Genomic DNA, 21,462 nt, shown 5'->3' with positions numbered 1-21,462 from the left:
ATAATTAATCAAAATACAATAAAAATAATCAATAAAAAAAAGAAAAATAATAATAAATCGACGTAGTAGTTAAAACCAGACACTACAATTCCCAAAAGCCTTTGCGACGTCACAGGCTGCACTGCTTCCGGGGTTATGCAGGTCACGTACTGCATAACCAAAACAGAGCAAGCGTGTTCTCATTTTCTGGTTATTTAAGCTGTTAAACTCATCTTTTAAATGAATTTTCTGTTAAATCTCTTGTAAATTAAATGTATCCAAATGCTAGTGCACCGCTGGTTTCGGTTGCACGCGTTTTGTAGAAGTTTACGTGAAAGAGGAGAAGGATGGAGGACACTCTGTGGAGATGTGACCGCTGTAAAACACGCCAGAGCCCGGGTAAACTCTCCACCCGGTCGGCGGTTCTGTCACGGGGCTCTGGGGGACCTGTACCGTAACGCGTCCGTGCAGAGGTACATCCGACAGCTCATGGAGGAGTTCAGGAGCCTGGATGAGAGGCTCCAGCGGGCTTCTCTCACCGAGGCAGACAGGCGCGCCATGGTCCAGAAACATACCGAGCTCCTCCCGCTGGCGACGGCGTGGAGGAGCGTGGAACAGGCTCTGAAAGATCACGAGGAGTTGTTGTCTTTACTACAAAGTGAGTCTAGAGTAGTTTATTACAGTGTTTACTTAGCACAGATCAGGTCTATACTGAGACTGTGGTGGCACAGGTATCCATATTTGATCAATTTTACTTTTAGGTCCTATATTACGCAAAATTGTGAGCTTTAAGTCATGTTACAATGTTGTTACCTCCTCAAAAACATACTTGAACTTGTATGTTAGTAGGTTATTTTTTTGAGACCAGAAGTTTTTCATACTTGACAGACTGCTCACTGGTGAAGACTTGAAGACTAGCAACAAAACACAAAGCAGAACAGGAACAACAAAATCTGGCATTTTTGACCACTGTAAAAGACATAACCACTTTATGGACCGAGACACAGCAAATATCATTGGGACAAAGGACAACAAACATCATCACTGGATTAAAGAGGCAATCGAAATACAGAAACGTGTCCACAAGACGATAAACCCTGACAATGGGGCTTTTTACTCTCACACACCCGGGATACTGTCCTGAGGAAGACAGATTGCAGCTGGCGCTGTCGTCCTGCCTCCACCAGTAGGATGACAGTGCCAAAACCTTTATAAATCAGCTGACTAGACATGCCACAGCAACGTCACCTGATCGAAAAAAAAAGACTAGTGAGCATTCAAAATTGTCAGGTATGAAAACAAAGTCTTGGTCTGAAAAAAGAACCTAATAAAATAAGTTATCGGAAGACCAAATTAACGTCATTGGCTTATACTTGGAGATATGTTTTGTTTCATTCACACATGTTGAGTAACCCTTCATTATTAGTCTGTCTACGTCTCCAAAGATCAAAATGCTCTGTTCCACCTTATGATGTCATGTAGTCTTCAAGTTAACACCTACCTTTTACCTATAGTTCAGTAGAGATTTGCAATTCCAGGGATAAAATTATCCAAATGATTTAAGTGAAGGTGTATGGAGTCTAAAAACTCACAGGAGTATTACCACATGACATCACAAGGTGGAAAATAGTGTTTTTGGTTTGAGAGAAGCACTCAGCCTAAATATGCAGGATTTGTGTTTGAACATGTGTGAAAGAAACGAAAAACATCTCCAGGTCTGTTAGTGATGAGGAAACAACATACAGTCCCTGACAAAAGTCTTGTCGCTTATCCATTTTGTAGAAACAAAAGCTTATAACCTGACTTTAAATTAATCGATTGGTTTTAGAAATGTCTCATATGAAAGCTAAAACCCTCCCAAATTATGCTCAATATACTAAAATAAATTTGCTTCACTGAAGAAAGATTGATCATTTAATGAACACAGAAAGGTCAGATTTTGGCAAGACAAAAGTCTTGTGGCCTTGTCATATGATGCACCCAATCCTAGATTACAGCCTCACCTGTGATCAGTTACTGATCAATCAATTAGTGGGTGTGTATAAAAAGAAGCCCAGCACACCAGACCTTCACATCAACTGCAACTTGACCTCTGACAACATGCCTAAGATCCACCCTGAGACCAAAGCGTTAATTATCAAGAGGCTGAAGACCAGATCCACTGCTGAGGTGGTGACACCTTCAATGTGTCTCAGCGTCAAGTACAAAGAATAAGAAAAAGATCTGAAATGACTGGAGATGTTTTTGACAAGCCCAGGTCCGGCAGACCCCGCAAGACAACTGCTCGGGAGGACCGTTTGTTGATTCGAAAATCCAAGGCCAGCCCCTTTTCCACTGCAGCAGACTCCACCAGGCCTGGTCACCTCAAGTCCCTGTGTCAACCACAACAGTTTGTAGAATTCTGTCTCGAAATGGCCTCCATGGTCGAATCAGTGCACAGAAACCAGCACTAAACAAAAGGCAATTAAAAAACTGTGTGGCATTTGCCAAGGCCCACAGCCTGATAAAAGGATGGACACTGGAAAAGTGTCAGAAGGTGGATTTCTCAGATGAATCCTCGGTTGAATTACATCACAGCCACCGCAAATATTGCAGGAGACCTACTGGAGCCACATGGATCCAAGATTCACTCAGAAAACAGTTAAGTTTGGCGGCGGAAAAATCCTGGTCTGGGGTTACATCCAGTATGGGTTTGTGCGAGACATTTGCAGGGTGGAAGGCAAATATCAATCAGTGTTGGGAGTAACGCGTTATAAAAGTAACGAATTACAGTAATGCATTACTTTTTGCTGTAACGCAGTAATGTTCGGCATTACAGGGGAAAAAATTTTAATATTTTACTCGGTACAAATGTGAGTAATGTGCGTTACAATGTTTGTTTTTTTACCTGGACTGAAGTGGTGTTTTTTCTTCATACAAATTCGCTAAAATCACCTCGATATCAGCAGCGGTGAAACGCCGGAGATGCTCCTCATAGACCTTCAGGTAACCGCGGGCGAAAGGACTGACAAAGAACTCCACGCTGTTTAGACCTGGTTCAGACCTGGTTTAGGCCTGGTTTACACTCGTCCCTCCCTCTATCGCAGTTCACTTTTCGCGGTCTCGCAGATTTTTTTTTTTTTTGTGTGCAATTTTGCATGCCCTTTTTTTTTTTACATTGTATGAATGTGTATTGCGTTCCTCCCGCTGCGTCCTGACTGGTCAAGGGACTCCTGTCTCCTGTACAGTACAGTACAGAATGTGTTCAGCTGCCAAATTTAAATACATGTTCAATCTCTAGCAGTGTGATTCTGAAGTGCTGTACGGTTGTAAGTTTTCTCCCCGACGAAACCCACAACGTCGACGAAACGTTCTGCACCGACAAAGGCTCCTGCGCTCGCACCCAAAAGGCAGAGGAAGATGCTAACATCACACAAAAAGTTGGACTTCTGGAGACGCTGAAGGAAGGTAGAAGTTACGCGCTGTAACAGACTCTTGCACCGGCTCGGGTACCTGCAAATAGTTGCTGAAATCAGGGCCGCGAGCCCGAGCAGCAGGGTGACAGCCGCTCTTACCTCCGTGAGGTGCGGAGCAGAGCCGCTCCTTTCTCCTGCGGTCACCTTCGAGCCCTTCCCTACAGTGAGTCCTGTTTTAGTCCTGGTTCACTTCTGGTTTAGTCCTGGTTCAGCTCTGGTTTAGTCCTGGTTTAGACCTGGTTTAGTCCTGGTTCAGTCCATATACAGTGCAAAAGTTATTTTGGTGAGAGTAACTTAAAGTAATGCAATAGTAATGCCTTACATTTTAAATGCAGTAATATTGTAATGTAAGGAATTACTTTGAAATGACAGTAATAGGTAATAAATAACGCATTACAGTTTCAAAGTAACTTGCCCAACAGTGATATCAATAGCCTAAAATATCAAGAAGTATTAACTACCTCTTACATTCCCAACCATAAAAGGGGTCAAATTTTGCAGCAGGATGGTGCTCCATCACATACTTCTATCTCTACATCAAAGTTTCTCAAGGCGAAGAAGATCAAGGTGCTCCAGGACTGGCCAGCCCAGTCACCAGACATGAACATCATTGAGCAGGTCTGGGGTAGAATGAAAGAGGAAGCATGGAAGACAAAACCCAAGAATCTTGATGAACTCTGGGAGGCATGTAAGATGCTTTCTTTGCTATTCCTGATGACTTCATCAACAAATTGTATGAATCATTGTTGAACCACATGGATGCGTCCTTCAAGCTCATGGACGTCATACAAGATATTAAATATGGATCTCACAGCACCACTACTTCATTCACTGACGTTATGCAACATATTTTTGTATTTGAAGTAAATTATTTGTTAAATTTTCTGTAGGCGACAAGACTTTTGTCTTGCCAAAATCTGACCTTTCTGTGTTCATTAAATGATCAATCTTTCTTCAGCGAAGCAAATTTATTTTAGTATATTGAGCATAATTTGGGAGGGTTTTAGCTTTCATATGAGACATTTCTAAAACCAATCGATTAATTTAAAGTCAGGTTATAAGCTTTTGTTTCAACAAAATGGATAAGGGACAAGACTTTTGACAGGGACTGTATAATAGCATAATATGGGTTCTTTAAACCTCGATTTTATGGTTTGCAGGTACCAAAGATGAAGATGTGCAGATGAGAGAGCTGTTGAAGGAGGAGGAGGCACTTTTGTCTCAGAGGATTGTAGACATGAGAAAAGATGTAAGTTTCATCATGGGTAACATTATGATGAATTAAGATGAGCTGTGCAATATGGCAAAATCAAAGCTGTTCTTAAAGGGGACAATGTTATGACAATGCTCCCTCAACATTAGCTCACTTAAAGTTGTTTTTTGTTGAATTCCTGCATGTTTGAGTAACCCTGCATTGTCTTAATGACCTAGACAATCAATATTCATTATTAGAAATATGCTAAATTATAATATTAAGGATACAGAGTAAAAACCGAGAACGTAGAACACACTAGGGTTGTCAGAAGTATATCTGATGCAGTAGATTCTAAAACTAGTATTGAAATGAGATACTTATTTGAGCAGGTAAGTCACATTGACAGACAGAAATGAACCTTTCCTAAATAGCTTTAGAATGATGTTGAGCTGTATCAGAACAAGTATAAGAGCACATAGATTTGTATACACCCATGGACCACTATGGAACCAACCTGGACCACTGAGGGATTAGTTTTTTGACAGTGTTTGCCAATGTGTGCACAGTGTCTCCCTGGTAACTGCTGAACATTCCACCATAGAGATACAAGTATCAATTGGCCTGTCAGTTTTAGGTTAATATAGCTCTTTGATTGCAAAATAATAGTCTAATACTCGAAAGCATAATGTGATGAAGTGGCTGTAAACAGACTCCCTTTCCCTGTAGATGGTAAAGACCATAGTCCCCTGTGACCCTCTGGACTCCAGTGATGTTATATTAGAGGTGGTGTCAGGACGCACCACAGGAGGTCAGTCACACACAGGACATTCACACGAGTTTAGTGTAAAAGTGTGAAACAAGCTCACTCAGTTTTCTGTGTCGTCCAGGGGACATCTGCCAACAGTTCACCAGAGAAATGTTTGACATGTACCAGGGATACGCCCACCACAAGAACTGGGATTTTGAGCTGTTCAACTACACACCTTCAGATTATGGTAAACTGTCATTTCATACACATGTCAATGTTAATATATTAAAAACTATTTTAACTAAGGCCCACAACTTGTAAAATCTGTGCATAAATTAACTTTTCACTTTTGTTTTAAAAAAGAGGTAAAAATTGCAGTAAATTAATGTATTAATGAGAGATTTATCATTTTTGAGTAAACATACAGTCACCTTAGCTTCATTGCTCTACTTTGTCCATTGTAACTCACTAGACCGAGACACATCTAATGTACCTAGATAAACTAGAAATGATACACAGGAACACAGACACTGGTGCTTCTTATTAAAAATAATAATAAATGATATAATGATATTTCTTTTCATGGGATAGTTGAAAAGATCCTGCAGATCAGCCGATAAATGTACTGATATTGATGTTGACACTGATGTATTATCCAAGCCTAATAACCCATAACCTAATGTGAAGACGTCCCATCAGCCCTTTACATGTGATCTGATGGTGTGTTGTAGGCGGCCTGCACCATGCATCTGTGCGGATCGCTGGGGATAGTGTGTACAGACATCTGAAACATGAGGGCGGCACACACAGGGTGCAGAGGATCCCTGAGGTGGGCCTGTCCTCCAGGATGCAGAGGATCCACACAGGAACCATGACTGTCATCGTCCTGCCACAGCCTGTAGAGGTACACTCAGTCTAACACTTACAGGCCCAACAAGCACCTGTCCCTGTCAAAGGTACTGGGGGTGACAGTGGTTAAAGCAGAGGTTCCCTCACCAAGTTTTGTCATTGTGTCCTTTACAAACATTGCCTAGTATGAAAGTAGTGTGCACTGAGTGATTGGTGGTGGTTGGAGGGGCTGATGGTGCAGAATGACAGCCTTGCTTCTGTAGTGTGTCAAAAATATTGGAAATCTGATACTAAAAATAGTGTCAACATTAGAGCGTCAATTAGACCAGTGTTTCCCAAACTGTTTTTCTGGGGACCCATATTTTAAAAGTCACAAACCTTCACAGCCCAAGTCAATAGACATTATTCATAAATCACAAAGTAAAAGTGGATTTGAGCATTATTGAACATTAATGAGGATATTTTCCTGTTGACTGACTGATCATGTCTCTGAACAATTGGTATTACTCAAGTTTAAACAATAAAAACATTGAAGCAGCAATAAAAGGATCTAAGTCGAATATTTGGGCATTAAATGTAGAACATTTCCTTTTCTTTTCAACATTCAATTGAACCAGCAAACCAACCAACCAACAAAATAGTCAATAAAATAATTACAAAAAGATTAGAAATTATACAAAACATGTCTTAACATTTATAATGAGATAGGTGGGCCTGTCTGTGTATTTGTAGTGTGTTCCAGGCCGGGTGCAGGAGGAGAGCGCAACACGCACATCTGTATCAGAACTGTATATTTCAGACCTACAGGTAGATACAAGGTGACCCAAAACAAAAGGTCTTCACCTGATCTTCATCTGAGGGTCGCGACCTAGTCTTTGGAAAACAATGAATTAGACAATCTTCTCTACAAGTTCTGTTACAATGTACAGTGACTGAATAGTTAGAATTTCTGCAGACTGAGAGATGAATGTTCATGCTTTGTGCTGTGGCTGTGTTGCAGTTTGACGTGAGCATAGAGCAGAAGGACCTGCGCGTGGACACGTTCAGATCCAGAGGAGCAGGAGGACAGAGCGTCAACACCACCGACAGTGCAGTGAGGGTGGTGCATCTGCCCACAGGTAAGACCACACTGCACTGTGCTTCTGTGTGTGTTTGGGGGATTCTTTTAAAGGAGACATATTGTGCAAAAGTCTATGTTTAAGAGCTTTTAACCAGGTTTTAATTGTTTCCCTGTCATTAGTTTAGTCAGAGTTCACACGTCTTGTTGAAATACTGAAACCTTCACACTGTTTGCGTAGGTATTTCAGCCGAGTGTCAGCAGAGCCGCTCTCAGCTCCAGAACAGAGACACGGCCATGCGCGTGTTAAAGGCCCGACTGTACCAAAGCATCATGGGGAAAGAGGCGGAGCAGAGGCACACAGCCAGGAAGCAGCAGGTCAATAAGAGTTTTTAACCATGCTTTAACCTTGTTCTCTGGTCAAAAGATGTTGTAGTCGTGGTATTTAGTTTTGTAAGTGCTTGCGTCATTTCTCCTGTTTCTGATGTTCTCTACCTCTGAGAAAAGAAAAGAAAATATGAAATACCTATGTCAAGGTCACCGCTTGGTTCAAAAGGCAGGGTATGTCCAGATTTCTACAGACTTTGATATATTCTCTCACACCAAGTCTTTTTCATAACAATATTTTGAAGTAGGTTTGTCACGATAACAATTTTATAAAAGAATTAGAACTTCGCACACATCAATTACTTGAGATGGGTGCGTTGGAGGAGAGGGAGCAGCCCAAGAACATGGAGAAAAATTCCGCACACTGTTTTACTTGAAAATTGTGAGATTTATTAGGACAAACCTTTGCCTGATGAAGGGCTAGTGCCGAAACGCTGCACAGTTTGTCCTAATAAATCTCACAATTTGCAAGTAAGAAGGTGTGCGGGATTTTTCTCCACAATAACAAATTTTGAAATGTGATATAATGCTGAAGTAATTACCTAATTTGAAGGGTTTTACATGTTGACATGTGGCCTGCTTAGTTAATATTTAACATAATGAATCGGTAATTTTACACCTCTATTTTCTCACTTTAAAAGACATTTCATCATAATATCAAAGCAGAGCTTTTCTTTCACTGTTTCTCTTCTGGTGTTTTGTGCGCTCTCAGGTGGGCAGCCGCTCTCAGTCGGAGAGGATCCGCACGTACAACTTCAGCCAGGACAGAGTCACTGACCACAGGACGGGTTACACAGCCAGAGACATCAAAGTATGGATTTAACAGTCTGCTGTAGAATTATCCTCTAACTGTCAAAATGCAGATGTTTGACCTGGTTTATAGTTAATATCTCTGTAACTACTGGGCCTGTCCAGGTCCTCTCTTCTCTCTCGAGTTTAAACTAGATGTGTCATTACTCAAAAGTTACAACTGAAAGGATGTTGAGATATAAGGGTAACGTGGCAGATTTGTGGATCTGTCTTTAAAACGTGGGACCTATAAGCGATTAAAAGGGAAGCTATAGCACAGCCTCATCTCCTCCTACAGATGATCAGAAATGAATTTAATTTGACATTTAATTCATAAAACTGTGCACTGGTGTTCGATGAATATTTCTGTCAGCAATTAGGTTCACAACCTTGCCAAATAAATGTTTTGATTTTAAATGCGGCAACATTGAAACATTTACGAAGAAGGCAATTAGTTCTCACCTTGAAAGTGAAATACATATTAAAACTGTTTTTGTTTTTTTCTGACAGAGAAGACATTGAACATTGAAGTTCTTATTTCATATGGATATACCCAGTAATTACAGAGATAATATTGTGATGTTCTGTGTGAGACCAGTTGGTTTTGTGTGTTTCAGGAGTTCATGAGAGGAGGAGAAGAACTTGATGATCTGATCCTGAATGTTCTGGAACATTCTGAAACGGAGGCTCTGTTGGATTTAGTCGAACAAAGTCTCAAAGAAGCCACGTGTGGGAATAGTGCAGAAAAATAGAGCCTATGTCATTTATTTATATTTTTGGTGATGTATATATTACATAAAACCAATTAATGTTTGTAAAATAAAATACATCTAAATAAATCTAAGTTGTTTTGTTCTCTTGACCAACGGTAACACATCACCCCTGCCTAGACCATTACCTGCCCGTTACTTCCAACACCTACTTTCCTTGTTTACTAGGGTTATTATAAGTATCGGAAATCAGTTCCTAATCGATAATAAAACTAGTATTGTTAGTCATTCTCACCTTTTTGTTGAAAATCAAACACCTAAACAGGACATGATCACTCATATTGATCACATGCTCCTGAAAATGTGTAGTTTAAATCCATTTTGTATTTTTTTTTAGGTTTTCAGACAGTTTGAAAACATTTTGACCACGTTTATTATGTGTGGATTGTGTCATCGAGGTAACTGCTGAACATTACACCATAGAAATGCACGTAGAACACCCTCAGCGTTTTGTTGGAATCCTAAAACATTTTAATGTACACTTCTTATGTCCAAAAGCCAAAGATGTAAAAATACGAGATCATAGTTTCAGAGGAAAAATAAAGTCTTGGAGTAGAAGCCAAAATAGTCCACAAATGTTCTATAGGTTTATGTGTCCTGTTCAATCCTCATCGTCTCTCTGCCGTAGACTTCGAGATTTTCCGTTTTGAGTTTTCTTCTTCTTAAAGGTGACTGGGGCGCTGCCGGCACTGTCCCCTAAAGATGTGATCACACGCGTCTTGAATTTGTGCTTTGGCTCTGGAGGGATTTCTACAGGTATGCTCTCTTCTGCCACTTGGACCCGAGGCAGCTGCAAGTCCACGCTGGCACTACAACACAACAGAAAATAAGAACAAACTGATATGAGTGACAGGGACGACTGCTCATTTCAGATCAAATACAGGCTACTGTAAGTCTTCTTAGACCCAGTAGCATAAAACTCCCAGTACACGCTTTTCCAAAAGAAGGTAAAGATGTAAAACACTGAAAACCTGCAGTGTATTCCAGAAATCAAATCCTGGTTTTCATCTAATCTTCTAAAGCTCAATAGCAATAAGACCATCAATAAGTCCACCATCAACAAAACTCCCACTTTCTCCATTTCCATTGACAATTCTTCCATCTGTCTTTAGGACAGTTCTTTCTGGACAGTTTCTGGACAGTGCACTTTCAGTTTCAGAATCACATATTAACAATATCACCTCCTCCAATATCACCTCCACCTCTCTCCAGCTCTCTATCCCCTCTGCTCCTCCTCCTCTCTCCAGCTCTCTGTCCCCTTCACTCCTCTGCTCCTCCTCCTCTCTCTCAACTCTGCTTCTCCTCCTCTCTCCAGTTCTGTCCCCTCTGCTCCTCCTCTCTGTCTTCTCTGCTCCTCTTCCTCTCTCCTCCTCTCTGTCCCCTCTGCTCCTCTTCCTCACTCCTCCTCTCTGTCCCCTCTACTCCTCCTCCTCTCTCCAGTTCTGTCCCCTCAGCTCCTCCTCTCTGTCCCTTCTGCTCCTCCTCCTCTCTCCAATTCTGTCCCCTCTGCTCCTCCTCCTCTCTCCAGTTCTGTCCCCTCTACTCTTCCTCCTCTCTCCAGCTCTCTGTCCTTCTGCTCCTCCTCCTCTCTCCAGTTCTGTCCTCCCTCCTCCTCCTCTCTCCAGTTCTGTTGATTCACTCCCAATGTTCAAATCCAAACTCAAACCCCAATTATTTAATTTCGCCGACCCCCATTAATGTCCTGTTGTTTTAGAACCTGTCCTGTACGGTTTGATTGTTTTTAATTATGTGTTTTAATTGCCGTTTGTTCAGTATCCTTGAGTGCCCAGAAAGGCGCCTTTAAATAAAATGCATTATTATTAACATGAGCTTCAATGAACTAGTCGAAAAAAAACTGCATGTGCAAAAGTATAGTGACTTTTAAAATATGTCCTACACAGCTCAAATCTTAATGTATTCTACAAAAGTGTCCAGTCCAAAGCTGCCAGTGCGAAAAGTAGATGATTAGTAAAAAGTCATTTTTTGAAAGACAAGTCATTTATTTTGACCAGCCTAGTGTAGGTCTATAATCTATAAAAAATACAATATGTTATAGAGTTAAAATGTTAAAAGTCAGTTATTCAATCAAGTTGTGTCTGTCCCACCATCACTAGCAGAGCATGAGCACTTACTAAGGGTCTTTCTGCACTTTGATGCGCTCCCAGGTGCCATAGGGGTTGGGAGGTCTGAATCGTCCGGTGGGCGTCTCCTCTGCTTTCTCCTCCTCTGGTTTCTCCTCTGACACAGCTCCTCCTTCCTCCTGTCCGTGCTCCTCTTCACTCTCTTTAGGAGCCTCATCAGGAGAGTCAGACGTCTGCTCACAAAGATCAGCCTCTGCTTTCCTTTTCTGGAAGTACAAACGCACTTACTTAGTGTCTAACATTTAGCATTCTAAAGTGTTGCGTGACTCATGACAGATATTTACTAGAGGTCCCTACTGTCCCTAAAAAAAAAAGTAAACATGTCATATGTACATTAAGAAGGAGGTATTCTGCAAAATTGACTTTTTAGAGCAGGGGTGTCAAACATACGGCCCGGGGGCCGGATCCGGCCCTCCAAGACCTTTAATATGGCCCTCAGATGATTTTCTACTAAAATATTTAAATAATACCTTCTATTAAAATATTGGTATTTTTTGCGTCGCTTAGCATAGCAGCGTCTCCAGCGCCTCTGTGCGTGGACGCCTCCCACTAGAGCAGCACAAATAAAGACTTGCCTCTTTATTTTGTCCACAGCAGGCAATAAAATTGTTATTATGTAGCAAATACACGCCAATGCTTTCACAGGAAAACAGCGATACCTCCAATTATCAATACCGATGTTCCCTGTTAATACCACAGGCCGTCCTCATCCCAACTTATTACCAAGTTACCAAATACTGTTGGTGTAAAAGCACCCTTAAAGGATGATCGTTTTAACTGTTGAATGTGACACCCTCATCAGGAAAATGTCAAAAATGAGAAAAGTGGAGCCGAGTGCAGGATTTTCCAAGAAAAATTGACTTACTATTGCATTTTTAAAAAAGTTTCAGGTTGTTCATAATATTATAATATTTTGTAAAAGAAAGAGTTCATCAATTAAAAAAGATTTCTGTAATAGATTTGCATTTCTCTGCGCAAATATTTGAACTTATTGCTATTTTTGGGGGATATATGCCATGGGTTTTCTGATTCGGGGCCTTTGGGATTAAAGTAGGCTGGATACGACCCCCGGACCAAAATGAGTTTGAAACCCCTGGATTAGAGCTTCTACCATGTTCTACTGTAGTGTTGTTCAATCATCAAAAACATGCCTGAAGAGATTTTAGATGTCATCCATATATCTTTGGTAATCTAGTGATCTCTCCTGAACCCCCCTTATGGTTAGCTATACAAACCCATCTGAAGCTCAGCCCACAAGCTTACGTCACCCATGCTGCAGCACAACCATGTTTCATAAATATACAAAAGCATGTACAAAAACAATACACTACAACTTCACAAACCTGATAAGGCGTGCGCATGTGTGTATGTTAGTCAAATGACGATCTAAATATATTCTGTGTTACCAGTTCATACCCCCTCTTCAAATTAATCAACAATATTACGAGCCTACTACTTTTTGCTTACCCTGAATTGTATTTTGGGGACAGAGGACTTGTTGCTGTCTGCTGGGTTAGCTTCAGTCTCTGTAGATGTCTGCTCAGTCTTCTCCTCCTGACCTCCTGCCTCTGGACTGTGCACTGGGTTTGGGGGCTCCTCTTCACCCTCTCCCTTTTCACTGGACCTGGCTGCATCACTGGAGCTAGAATCTGCAGGCTTTTCCCAACTCGACTCTGAATAGAGTTGAAGAAAGTAGAATATGCATTATCGGAGGTGTTATGTTTGTAGAATGAGTACCAAGTGACTCTGACTGTACCTCCTGTCACTGTGTTGTAGTAATATGTGTAACCTTCTGGGCTCACAGCTTCTGTCCAAACACCTGCTGTAGGAGCCTAACAGAGGAAAAATAAGGATTAATACAAACCAACAAAGGCATTTGAAGTTGCTTTCAACAGGAATTAAGTGATTAAAGACTTAAGGTCAGGTCTGTGGAGAGGCAAGCACATCTTTTTCTAGGTCCTTTCTTAGCCATAAAATCCCCTGTAATTGATTACATGTAATATCTGATTTTTATTTCGAGTTTGTGCCAAGATAGAAACAATAATCATACATACTACATGCACACTATAAACAACAGAAAAGGACATTTCTCGAAAAGGAGTGGGAAGAAGAAAAACTCAATATAAACCCACCCCTGTTCATTACATTTATATACCATATTTTCCGGGCTATTGGGCGCCCTATACACGAGTCCACTCAGGTGTCCCAGCACGACTTCAGTAAACTACAAAGCCGCACCACCTGCAGCGCACACAAACACACACGAAGCAGACAGTGACTGCACAACGAAAAACACCCACAGACACACTCATCACTCCACGCCGACGAGGAACGGAACGGAGGAACGAACCGAAAAAGTGAGTGCAATGTGCCACTTCTGAACAACTGAACAACTGAGTCACCGTGAACGCCACAAACAAAGTCCCACTGACCCATCCAACTGTTGTGTTTCCTTTAAAGTCTGGTGCAGTTTATTTGTGAAAAAAGTTCGAAAACAAACCATGCCATAGACCATAGACACAGTGCGCCTTATAATCCAGAGCGCCTAGTAGCCCGGAAAATACGGTACACAGTATATACAGATACATTTAATGTTATACATTTCAACCATCTCCCAGAAAAAAAGTAAAAAAATAAATAAATAAAAATGACTACTGGACTGGACAGGCCATGTCTCATGTGAAGCTCAGAACCTCCAGAATTCCCACCCTGAGTTGTAGAGGCTGCACTAGCACTGACTCATGATGCTGCAGGTGCTGGGGTTTAGGGAGAGACCATTCACATCAGAGAGAGGCTTTTTAGGTTTAAACCAACTGGATTTCCGGACTGAAAATGGCAACACAAATGAGAGACTCATGTGAGGCTCATTCTGCTTTCTGATTGGATAATCATCTTGAGAACCATCACATCAAATTATGACATAAATAATAAATTGTCCATTATGTCCAGTGTTTTTGTAACTAAAAATAAATCAGCATTCCAACTGTTATCAATAAAAGCCAAATTTAAATAAGAACATGTCAAATTACAAGTCATGCTTATGGAATTTAAACTCTAAATGACCCACAGTTACATAAAGACCTAAAGTTCACAGAAATTTTGGACAAATGCATTCATTAGACTACTGAGTAATAAAAAAAACGTAAAATTCATCAGCCCTGTTTATACTAGAGCATTAAACTGACATACCTGTGCGCTCTCTGCTGTTGCTGTATAAGGCGTCACTCCTGGAATATCTTCTGGTTTGTCCCATCGAGACTCTGTCATCAACAGTAAGTGATTAACACATGTCTGCTGTGTTCACATTAGCTTTCAAATGTGAAACAGAGGTACTCCCTTACCACCAGTGGCTCTGTTGTAGTAGTACGTATACCCTTCGCTGGTCATCCCCTCCACCCACAGCGATGCTCCCGTGCGGGGTCTCGGCTGGGCAGGAGGCCTGGGATGTCCTCCTTTCTTCTGGGGCTTCTTCTGCATGGACTCCTGCCTGAGGGCCTGGGGCTGTTTCGGAGCCCGCACCGTTGGCACAGGTTGGTATGTTGAAGTTGTAGAAGTTGTTTCAGCAGCTGGGCCAAATGCTGGAAGAAAAAGACAAATATTAGAAATTAGGATTGCCATAATTACTGTATTTTCTGGGCTATTAGTCGCGCTCTTAAGCCTCCAATCGCATCAAAAAACGACTGCACGCTCCACAATCCAGAGCGCCCTATACACGAATCCACTCGGGTGTCCCAGCATGACTGCAGTAAACTACAAAAGCCACACCACCCGCAGAACACACAAACATACACGGAGCAGACAGCAACCGCGCAGCAAAATACATCCGCAAAACACACTCATCACTCCACGCCGACGAGGAACGGAGGAACGAATCGAAAAAGCGAGTGCAATGTGCCACTTCTAGACACAACTGAGTCACTGAGAACACACCGACAATCCGTTGGTCCCAGACAGCACCCTCCCTACACACCACAACTGAACAAAGCCCAGAGTCACCGTGAACGCCACAAACAAACAAAACCACTCACCCATCACACTGTTGGGTTTCCTTTATAGTCCGGTGTGGTTTATTTGTGAAAAAAGTTCAAAAATAGACCATTTAATGATGGTGCACCTTATAATCCAGATCGCCTAATAGTCTGGAAAATACAGTACTGTATAGAAAAAATAATACTAATCGAATCCAACACTAGAATTGAAATTAGATACTCATTTCGATACTAAAAAGTCACATTCACAGGACAGAAATGTGAATATTTTTAGAATGATCTTGAGCTATATCAGAAAAAGTATAAGACCACATATACTAGTATACACCCATGGACCAGTATGGAACCTACCTGGACCACTGAGGGATTACAGAGTATCAGAATCGGTCTATTCCTCAATAATGAAAGTTGGAAATTTTTGGAGTTTTTGAAACATTTGTATCGTTTGTAACACTAATGGCTATAGGCTGACACAGACCTGCCTCCCGCTCCATCCGTTTCAGATCTTCCTCATAAGCTTTCATCGCAGCCTCCTCCATGGCAGCGAACTGTTTAGACGCCTTCTCCTCCTGCTTGGCTTTCTGTATACTTTTCTTTTTAATCTGAAAAAATAAACAAAACACATTCAGTGGTTCATAAACGTTTCTTCTACACTACAGACAGACTTTTGAATCCACAAGGGTCATAATTCAAATATAGCTCAGAATAATACAACTCTCAATCTATGGGTTCAGAATGATGAAAAATTAAGACTGTTGTCATAGCGATCAACAGTTTTACGACAAAATATCAAACATGTTTGATGGTGATAAATCCTCAAAATGTTGCCTATATCATGAAGCTTAAACTCAGAAATTAATGCAAATCGAGTAAAAACTGAATCTGAAGGGGGAAAAGTACATTAACTAAAACTTTGCATGATACTAGTATATGCAGACTTTGTAAAAAGAAACAAAATGGTAAATATTAGGGCTGCATGAAAAGAGGAAAAAGTAGTAGAAAGTACTTTTAACTCTTGAGTAATTTGTTAGAACACTACTTCATAACAAAGGAGAAATTCAATTTGTCAACTGAACAAAAGGTTATTTTGTTCGAAAATGTGTCACAGCTTTCTCCTCTGCCATGGATTATAAGGGGAGACCGGGGCAGTGGATCAGAAAAGTTATTTTTCAGCCTGTAACACAGGCTAATGTTAGCATGGTTTCTCTCTTATTATAAGTAAGTAATGCTGTGTGTTGTCCATAAAAAATTGCATTACTAAGTTTCAAATAACTGCTTCAGGTCCTTACTGACAAGCATTTAAATGGGAAAATGTTTGGATTCCCCCTGCCCCTGTACCGGGGTGAATCAGTACATGGGGTACAGTGGATCAGTTCGGGGCAAAATGGAACAGACAGAGTTGAGGCATAATAAAACAGACAAAGTTAGATTTAATCACCAATAACATTTATTTGAATACAGTAAATTTAATAAATGCTTATTTTTAAACCTGGAAAATTAATGCAAACATGTGCCAAAACTGTCCCAAATGGCACAGATTAGGTGTCTGTCTGAACTTTTTTCATATAAAGATGCATAACTTTACTCCAGTTTGCTTAATACATAAAAAAATTTGTACACATATTGACCACATGTGGTTCTTGTGAAATGTTGTGTTTTTGGGCTTACTTACATAGGTTTTCACAGTGATCTCACAGTGAATATTAGAATTTTGTTATGTCCTTCCAAAAAAAATTGTGTTTCAATTTCAATTTCTTGTACTCAGTATTACCCAAAATTTCACCACCACAGTAATCGACAAGATCTTACCTTTTATATGACACCTTGTTTGGCCATGTAGCCCATGTATTTGCAGTTTAATACTTTAAAATATCATACATTGGTAATTTCGAGAATAAGGCCTTGGGGCTTAAGAGGTTTTAAACTATCAGGCCTTAATGTAAAATGAAAAACCTAATAAAATAACATTTTAGAATCCTGAATGAATAGACAATTTATCTGATCTGTCATTATATTAGAGTCAACATAAAGTTAAAAAACGGAGTGGGGCACAGTGAATCACAAGCAAGAGTGACCCACTACGCCGAAATGAACTCTTTTTAGATCAGATGACCTTCTTACCAAATGACCAACTGTTGCATAGAAACTACATGTGCTTCACTTTCATCAAGGTCGCATGCTCGTGACAACACCTGAATTACAAGTTATTCCTGGATGAGCTCTACATAAAAGCAAATATCAAACTACCTCAATATTTTACTTCTGATGCTGAAAAACATAATTTCACTCACCTTTTGCCTGAATCATTTCCCCAAACATTCTATTACTGCCACCACCAAGGAATTCCCTTTGCATAAAATAAAAATATAACCACTGATTCACTGTGCACCGGTCTCCCCTTCCTGGACAACTGAGGGATTTTACAAACACTACTTTGTTCATGTACTTGAGTAACATTATTTTTGAAGTAGCGTCACTCTTATTTTAGTGCACATTTTGGCTACTCTTCCACCGCTGATGATGTGAGGTCATTAGTTTCGTAGTTTTACGCAGAGATAGCATGAATGGTATTACAAAAACAACAGACATAAAATATAAATACCTCTGAAATTTTAGCTGCAACATTTTCCTTGTGGTTCTTCCCTCTTTCGTGGAAATCGATACTCTGTGAACCAAAAGCTTAGGTCAGCACCACACAATGATCAGTTTGTATAAGATATATTTTATTTTAGAGTACTCACGGGTTTATTGTCCGCGATCCAGCACTTACAATACTGACAGAATTTCCTCGGTTGTGATTTCCAGTAATCAGCCCTGAAAGAAAATAAGAAAATAGTGAAGTAGATGAGCATGTATTAAACAATTAACATACAATAATCATGAAGACTTCTCCTATATCTTATAAACTACGTGCAAATTGTTATTACATTGTGTTTTCTGTCGTTGAAAGGGGCGGAAATAAGAAATAGATCAACTAAAACCCCCAAAACGCCACTTGGAGCATTTCAGAACCGCACGACAACAATGGCCACTAGTAATGACGTCACAGTTACGCGACCAGTAACATGCGTGAGTTTTTTTTTTTTTTTTTTTTTTTTTTTTAAGATCATTATTAATTAAATTGTTTCATAATGAGTGATTTTCAAAAACATTACGCTAAATAAAAAAAAATAATAATATAGTTGAAGCTGAAAAAAGATAGATTACAAAGACAAACTTGATCGGAGAGGGAAGGCTTGTGTACATTTGTGATGGTTTGGCGACACCATGTGGAAAATTGACGTTACAATTTAAAATTTAATTGAATCATTTTAAATTTAACTGAATCGCTTTAAATTTAATTGAAACATTTTTATTACGCATTCGTTGAAAAATTATTTACTCAGGACAATACTTCAACTGTGTAATCCCATGTGGGCCCATTGTATTGTTTCTGGGAAAAAAATAAAAATAAAAATAAATAGATAAGATAAGATATGCCTTTATTAGTCCCACAGTGGGGAAATTCCAGTGTTGCAACACGCAATTTCAGAACAGCAGGAAAAGGTAACACAGATAATAAATAATAGCTTAAAAATAATTTAAAAATAGACTTAAAATAATTGCACATGGATATAATTGACTGGCACATGTTCAGTGTTAACAGTGTTTGTTGTAAAGTCTGACAGCAGCAGGAAGGAAAGACCTGCGAAACCTCTCCTTCACACAGCGAGGGTGAATCAGTCTGTCACTGAAGCTGCTCTCCAGAGCAGACAGAACGTCCTGCAGGGGGTGAGACTCATGGCCCAGCATAGAGGTGACCTTAGTCAGGACCCTCCTGTCCCCCACCTCCTGCACTGAGTCCAGACGACAGCCCAGGACAGAGCTGGACTTCTTGATGACCTTGTCCAGCTTCTTCCTCTCCCTCTCTGTGATGCTGCTGCTCCAGCAGACCACACCGTACAGGATGGCTGATGCCACCACAGAGTCATTGCGTTCTCATAATAAGAACGCAAACTGAGGTAAGTCATGGATATTAAGCAGTGTTGGGGAGTAACAGATTACATGTACCAGAGTTACGTAATCAGAGTACAAATTATGAGAGACTGTATTCAGTTACAGTTACTGTTTCAATGAGTGGTAATTGGATTACAGTTACTTGGTTGAAATGAATGGATTACACAGAGGTATTTTCTTTTTTTCACATTTTTATTCTTATTCTTATTATTATTTTTTTTTTTTTCAGTAATTCCACTCATTGCTGGACACTAAACCAGGTCTAAACCAAAACTAAACCAGATCTAAACCAGGTCTAAACCAGGTCTAAACCAGGACTAAACCAGGACTAAACTAGGTCTTAAACCAGGTCTAAACCAGGTCCAAACCAGGACTAAACTAGGTCTAAAACCAGGTCTAAACCAGGTCCAAACCAGGTCCAAACTAGGACTAAACTAGGTCTAAACCAGGTCCAAACCAGGTCCAAATCAGGTCCAAATCAGGTCTAAACCAGGTCGAAAACCAGGTCGAAAACCAGGTCTAAAACCAGGTCTAAACCAGATCTAAACCAGGTCTAAACCAGGTCCAAACCAGATCTAAACCAGGTCTAAACCAAGACTAAACCAGGACTAAAGCCAGGTCTAAACTATGTCTAAAACAGGATTTAACAGGACTAAACCATACTGCGTGGACGTGTCTCCTCCTCTTCTATTAATAATATTTTTAATTTGGTTCAGTAAAGTCTGGGCTTTTTATTTTCTTTTAGCAGATAAAACATCTTATGTTACGATATCCTGGTCTTTGTTTCTCTACAGCACTGAAAAAAAGGTCTGAGAGGGGTTGCTCAAATTGCAAAAACAAATTTGACAACAATAACATCACTTTTTTACGTTTCTCTGTCAAGCATGTTTAAATCTTACAAAGGTCACTTGATTGTGGCCGATGTTAGACCTGCAGGTTTTAATCAGGTTGAGGAAACATGACTTTATTATAATCTCTGGAATTCTCCTCCCCAAAACTTTTGGAGGGAAAATTCAAATGTAACAGGACACAGGACAGTTCCAGGAGCAGAGGACACACAGTGTGGAGCAGGAGGATTATGAGAGCTGATCTGGAGGTAAGACTTTTTAAAGATTGTATTATGTGCTTCTCCGGCCTAGAATGATGTCATTGTTAAAACATATTTGTGGTGTTTTATTTGAAATTAGAGTTAATGTAAGGACTCCTTGAAACAAATTGTCTTTGACTGTCCATCTACAAGAGTGTGACAGTTGTACTCAGATTTGAATGTGTTTGTTCCAGAGTCGTCTACAAACAAAGAGTGACGTCCAGAGCTCTGCTGGAGCTGTGGGGAAGTTCATGAATGTTACAGCTGATGTTTCAGAAAAAAGGAAGAAGTTTGAGAACCAACAAAACACAGAGCACAGATGAACAAAGTAAGTAAACCAACTAAAATTATTTTAAAATTTTTCAAAATTAACTTCCTATTGAAACAGTTATGGTGTTTCTACAGGGTGATGTGGCACTTAGGAGACTTTATACCAGATGCCCTCCCTGTTACTGTGTTTAGAGGAAGAAAAGCAGCACACGGTAAGTTTTGTTTCTGCAGATACACTTCTAATGTTCTTGTGATTCTGTTCTGGTCCGTTATTGTAGTAATAATTGCTATAAGTGTATTTAAACATGTAGAACAGAGTAGATCATCAGAATGTGATCATCATGTGTTCTTCTGTGTCCACAGGCAGAGACCAGAGCTTCTTCACTGGAATAAATCTTCACACTGTCCAGCTCCAAACTGTGTGTCTCTGTCCCTGTGCTCTGTGTGTGTTTGATTCTGTTTAAGACAATACAGATCTGTAGAAAACTAAAGAATGTTTTTGTATTCTTTTACAGAATTAGATCAATTAAATTAAATTATACATACTTATACATTTCATGATAAGGTAACATGAGATAAATATGCATATTCAGCATGATTTGTTCAAACTTCATCAACATGAAAAAGTGATGTTCATGTTCTGAGATAAATATGTGTAGAGGGGTTCGAAAAAGGTTTCAAAGCCTAAACATAATTTTATTGCGTGCAACCGCTTTCCATAACTTTTTTACGCAAATCCAGCAACCTTTT

The 21,462-nt window shown here is 40.1% G+C and overlaps 2 protein-coding genes across 2 annotated transcripts; one reads left to right on the top strand and one right to left on the bottom strand.

Annotated features, from left to right (window-relative positions):
- Positions 1-136: 136 nt before the first annotated feature.
- On the top strand, positions 137-9,211 carry mtrf1 (mitochondrial translational release factor 1). The gene is made up of 9 exons (XM_020936556.2): positions 137-637; positions 4,595-4,683; positions 5,356-5,437; positions 5,517-5,624; positions 6,109-6,281; positions 7,227-7,344; positions 7,525-7,661; positions 8,383-8,481; positions 9,077-9,211. Exons 1-9 carry the CDS (start codon positions 262-264, stop codon positions 9,209-9,211), a joined length of 1,317 nt encoding a protein of 438 aa, XP_020792215.1. The 5' UTR covers positions 137-261.
- wbp4 (WW domain binding protein 4) lies at positions 9,196-18,399 on the bottom strand. The gene is made up of 10 exons (XM_020936560.2): positions 18,287-18,399; positions 18,101-18,173; positions 17,962-18,024; positions 15,838-15,961; positions 14,712-14,948; positions 14,560-14,630; positions 13,127-13,202; positions 12,838-13,043; positions 11,362-11,576; positions 9,196-10,038 (listed from the first exon to the last, which is right to left on the bottom strand). Coding segments are annotated over exons 1-10 (1,275 nt in total). The 5' UTR covers positions 18,289-18,399; the 3' UTR covers positions 9,196-9,830.
- Between the last annotated feature and the right edge of the window lie 3,063 nt (positions 18,400-21,462).

The sequence above is a fragment of the Boleophthalmus pectinirostris genome, unplaced genomic scaffold, assembly GCF_026225935.1.
Source record: "Boleophthalmus pectinirostris isolate CB_2022bp ecotype Guang Dong unplaced genomic scaffold, ASM2622593v1 HiC_scaffold_11, whole genome shotgun sequence".
Classification (NCBI taxonomy): Eukaryota; Metazoa; Chordata; class Actinopteri; order Gobiiformes; family Gobiidae; genus Boleophthalmus; species Boleophthalmus pectinirostris.
The sequence above is the reverse complement of the archived record's forward strand: the minus strand, read 5'-3'. Positions and strand labels throughout refer to the sequence as shown.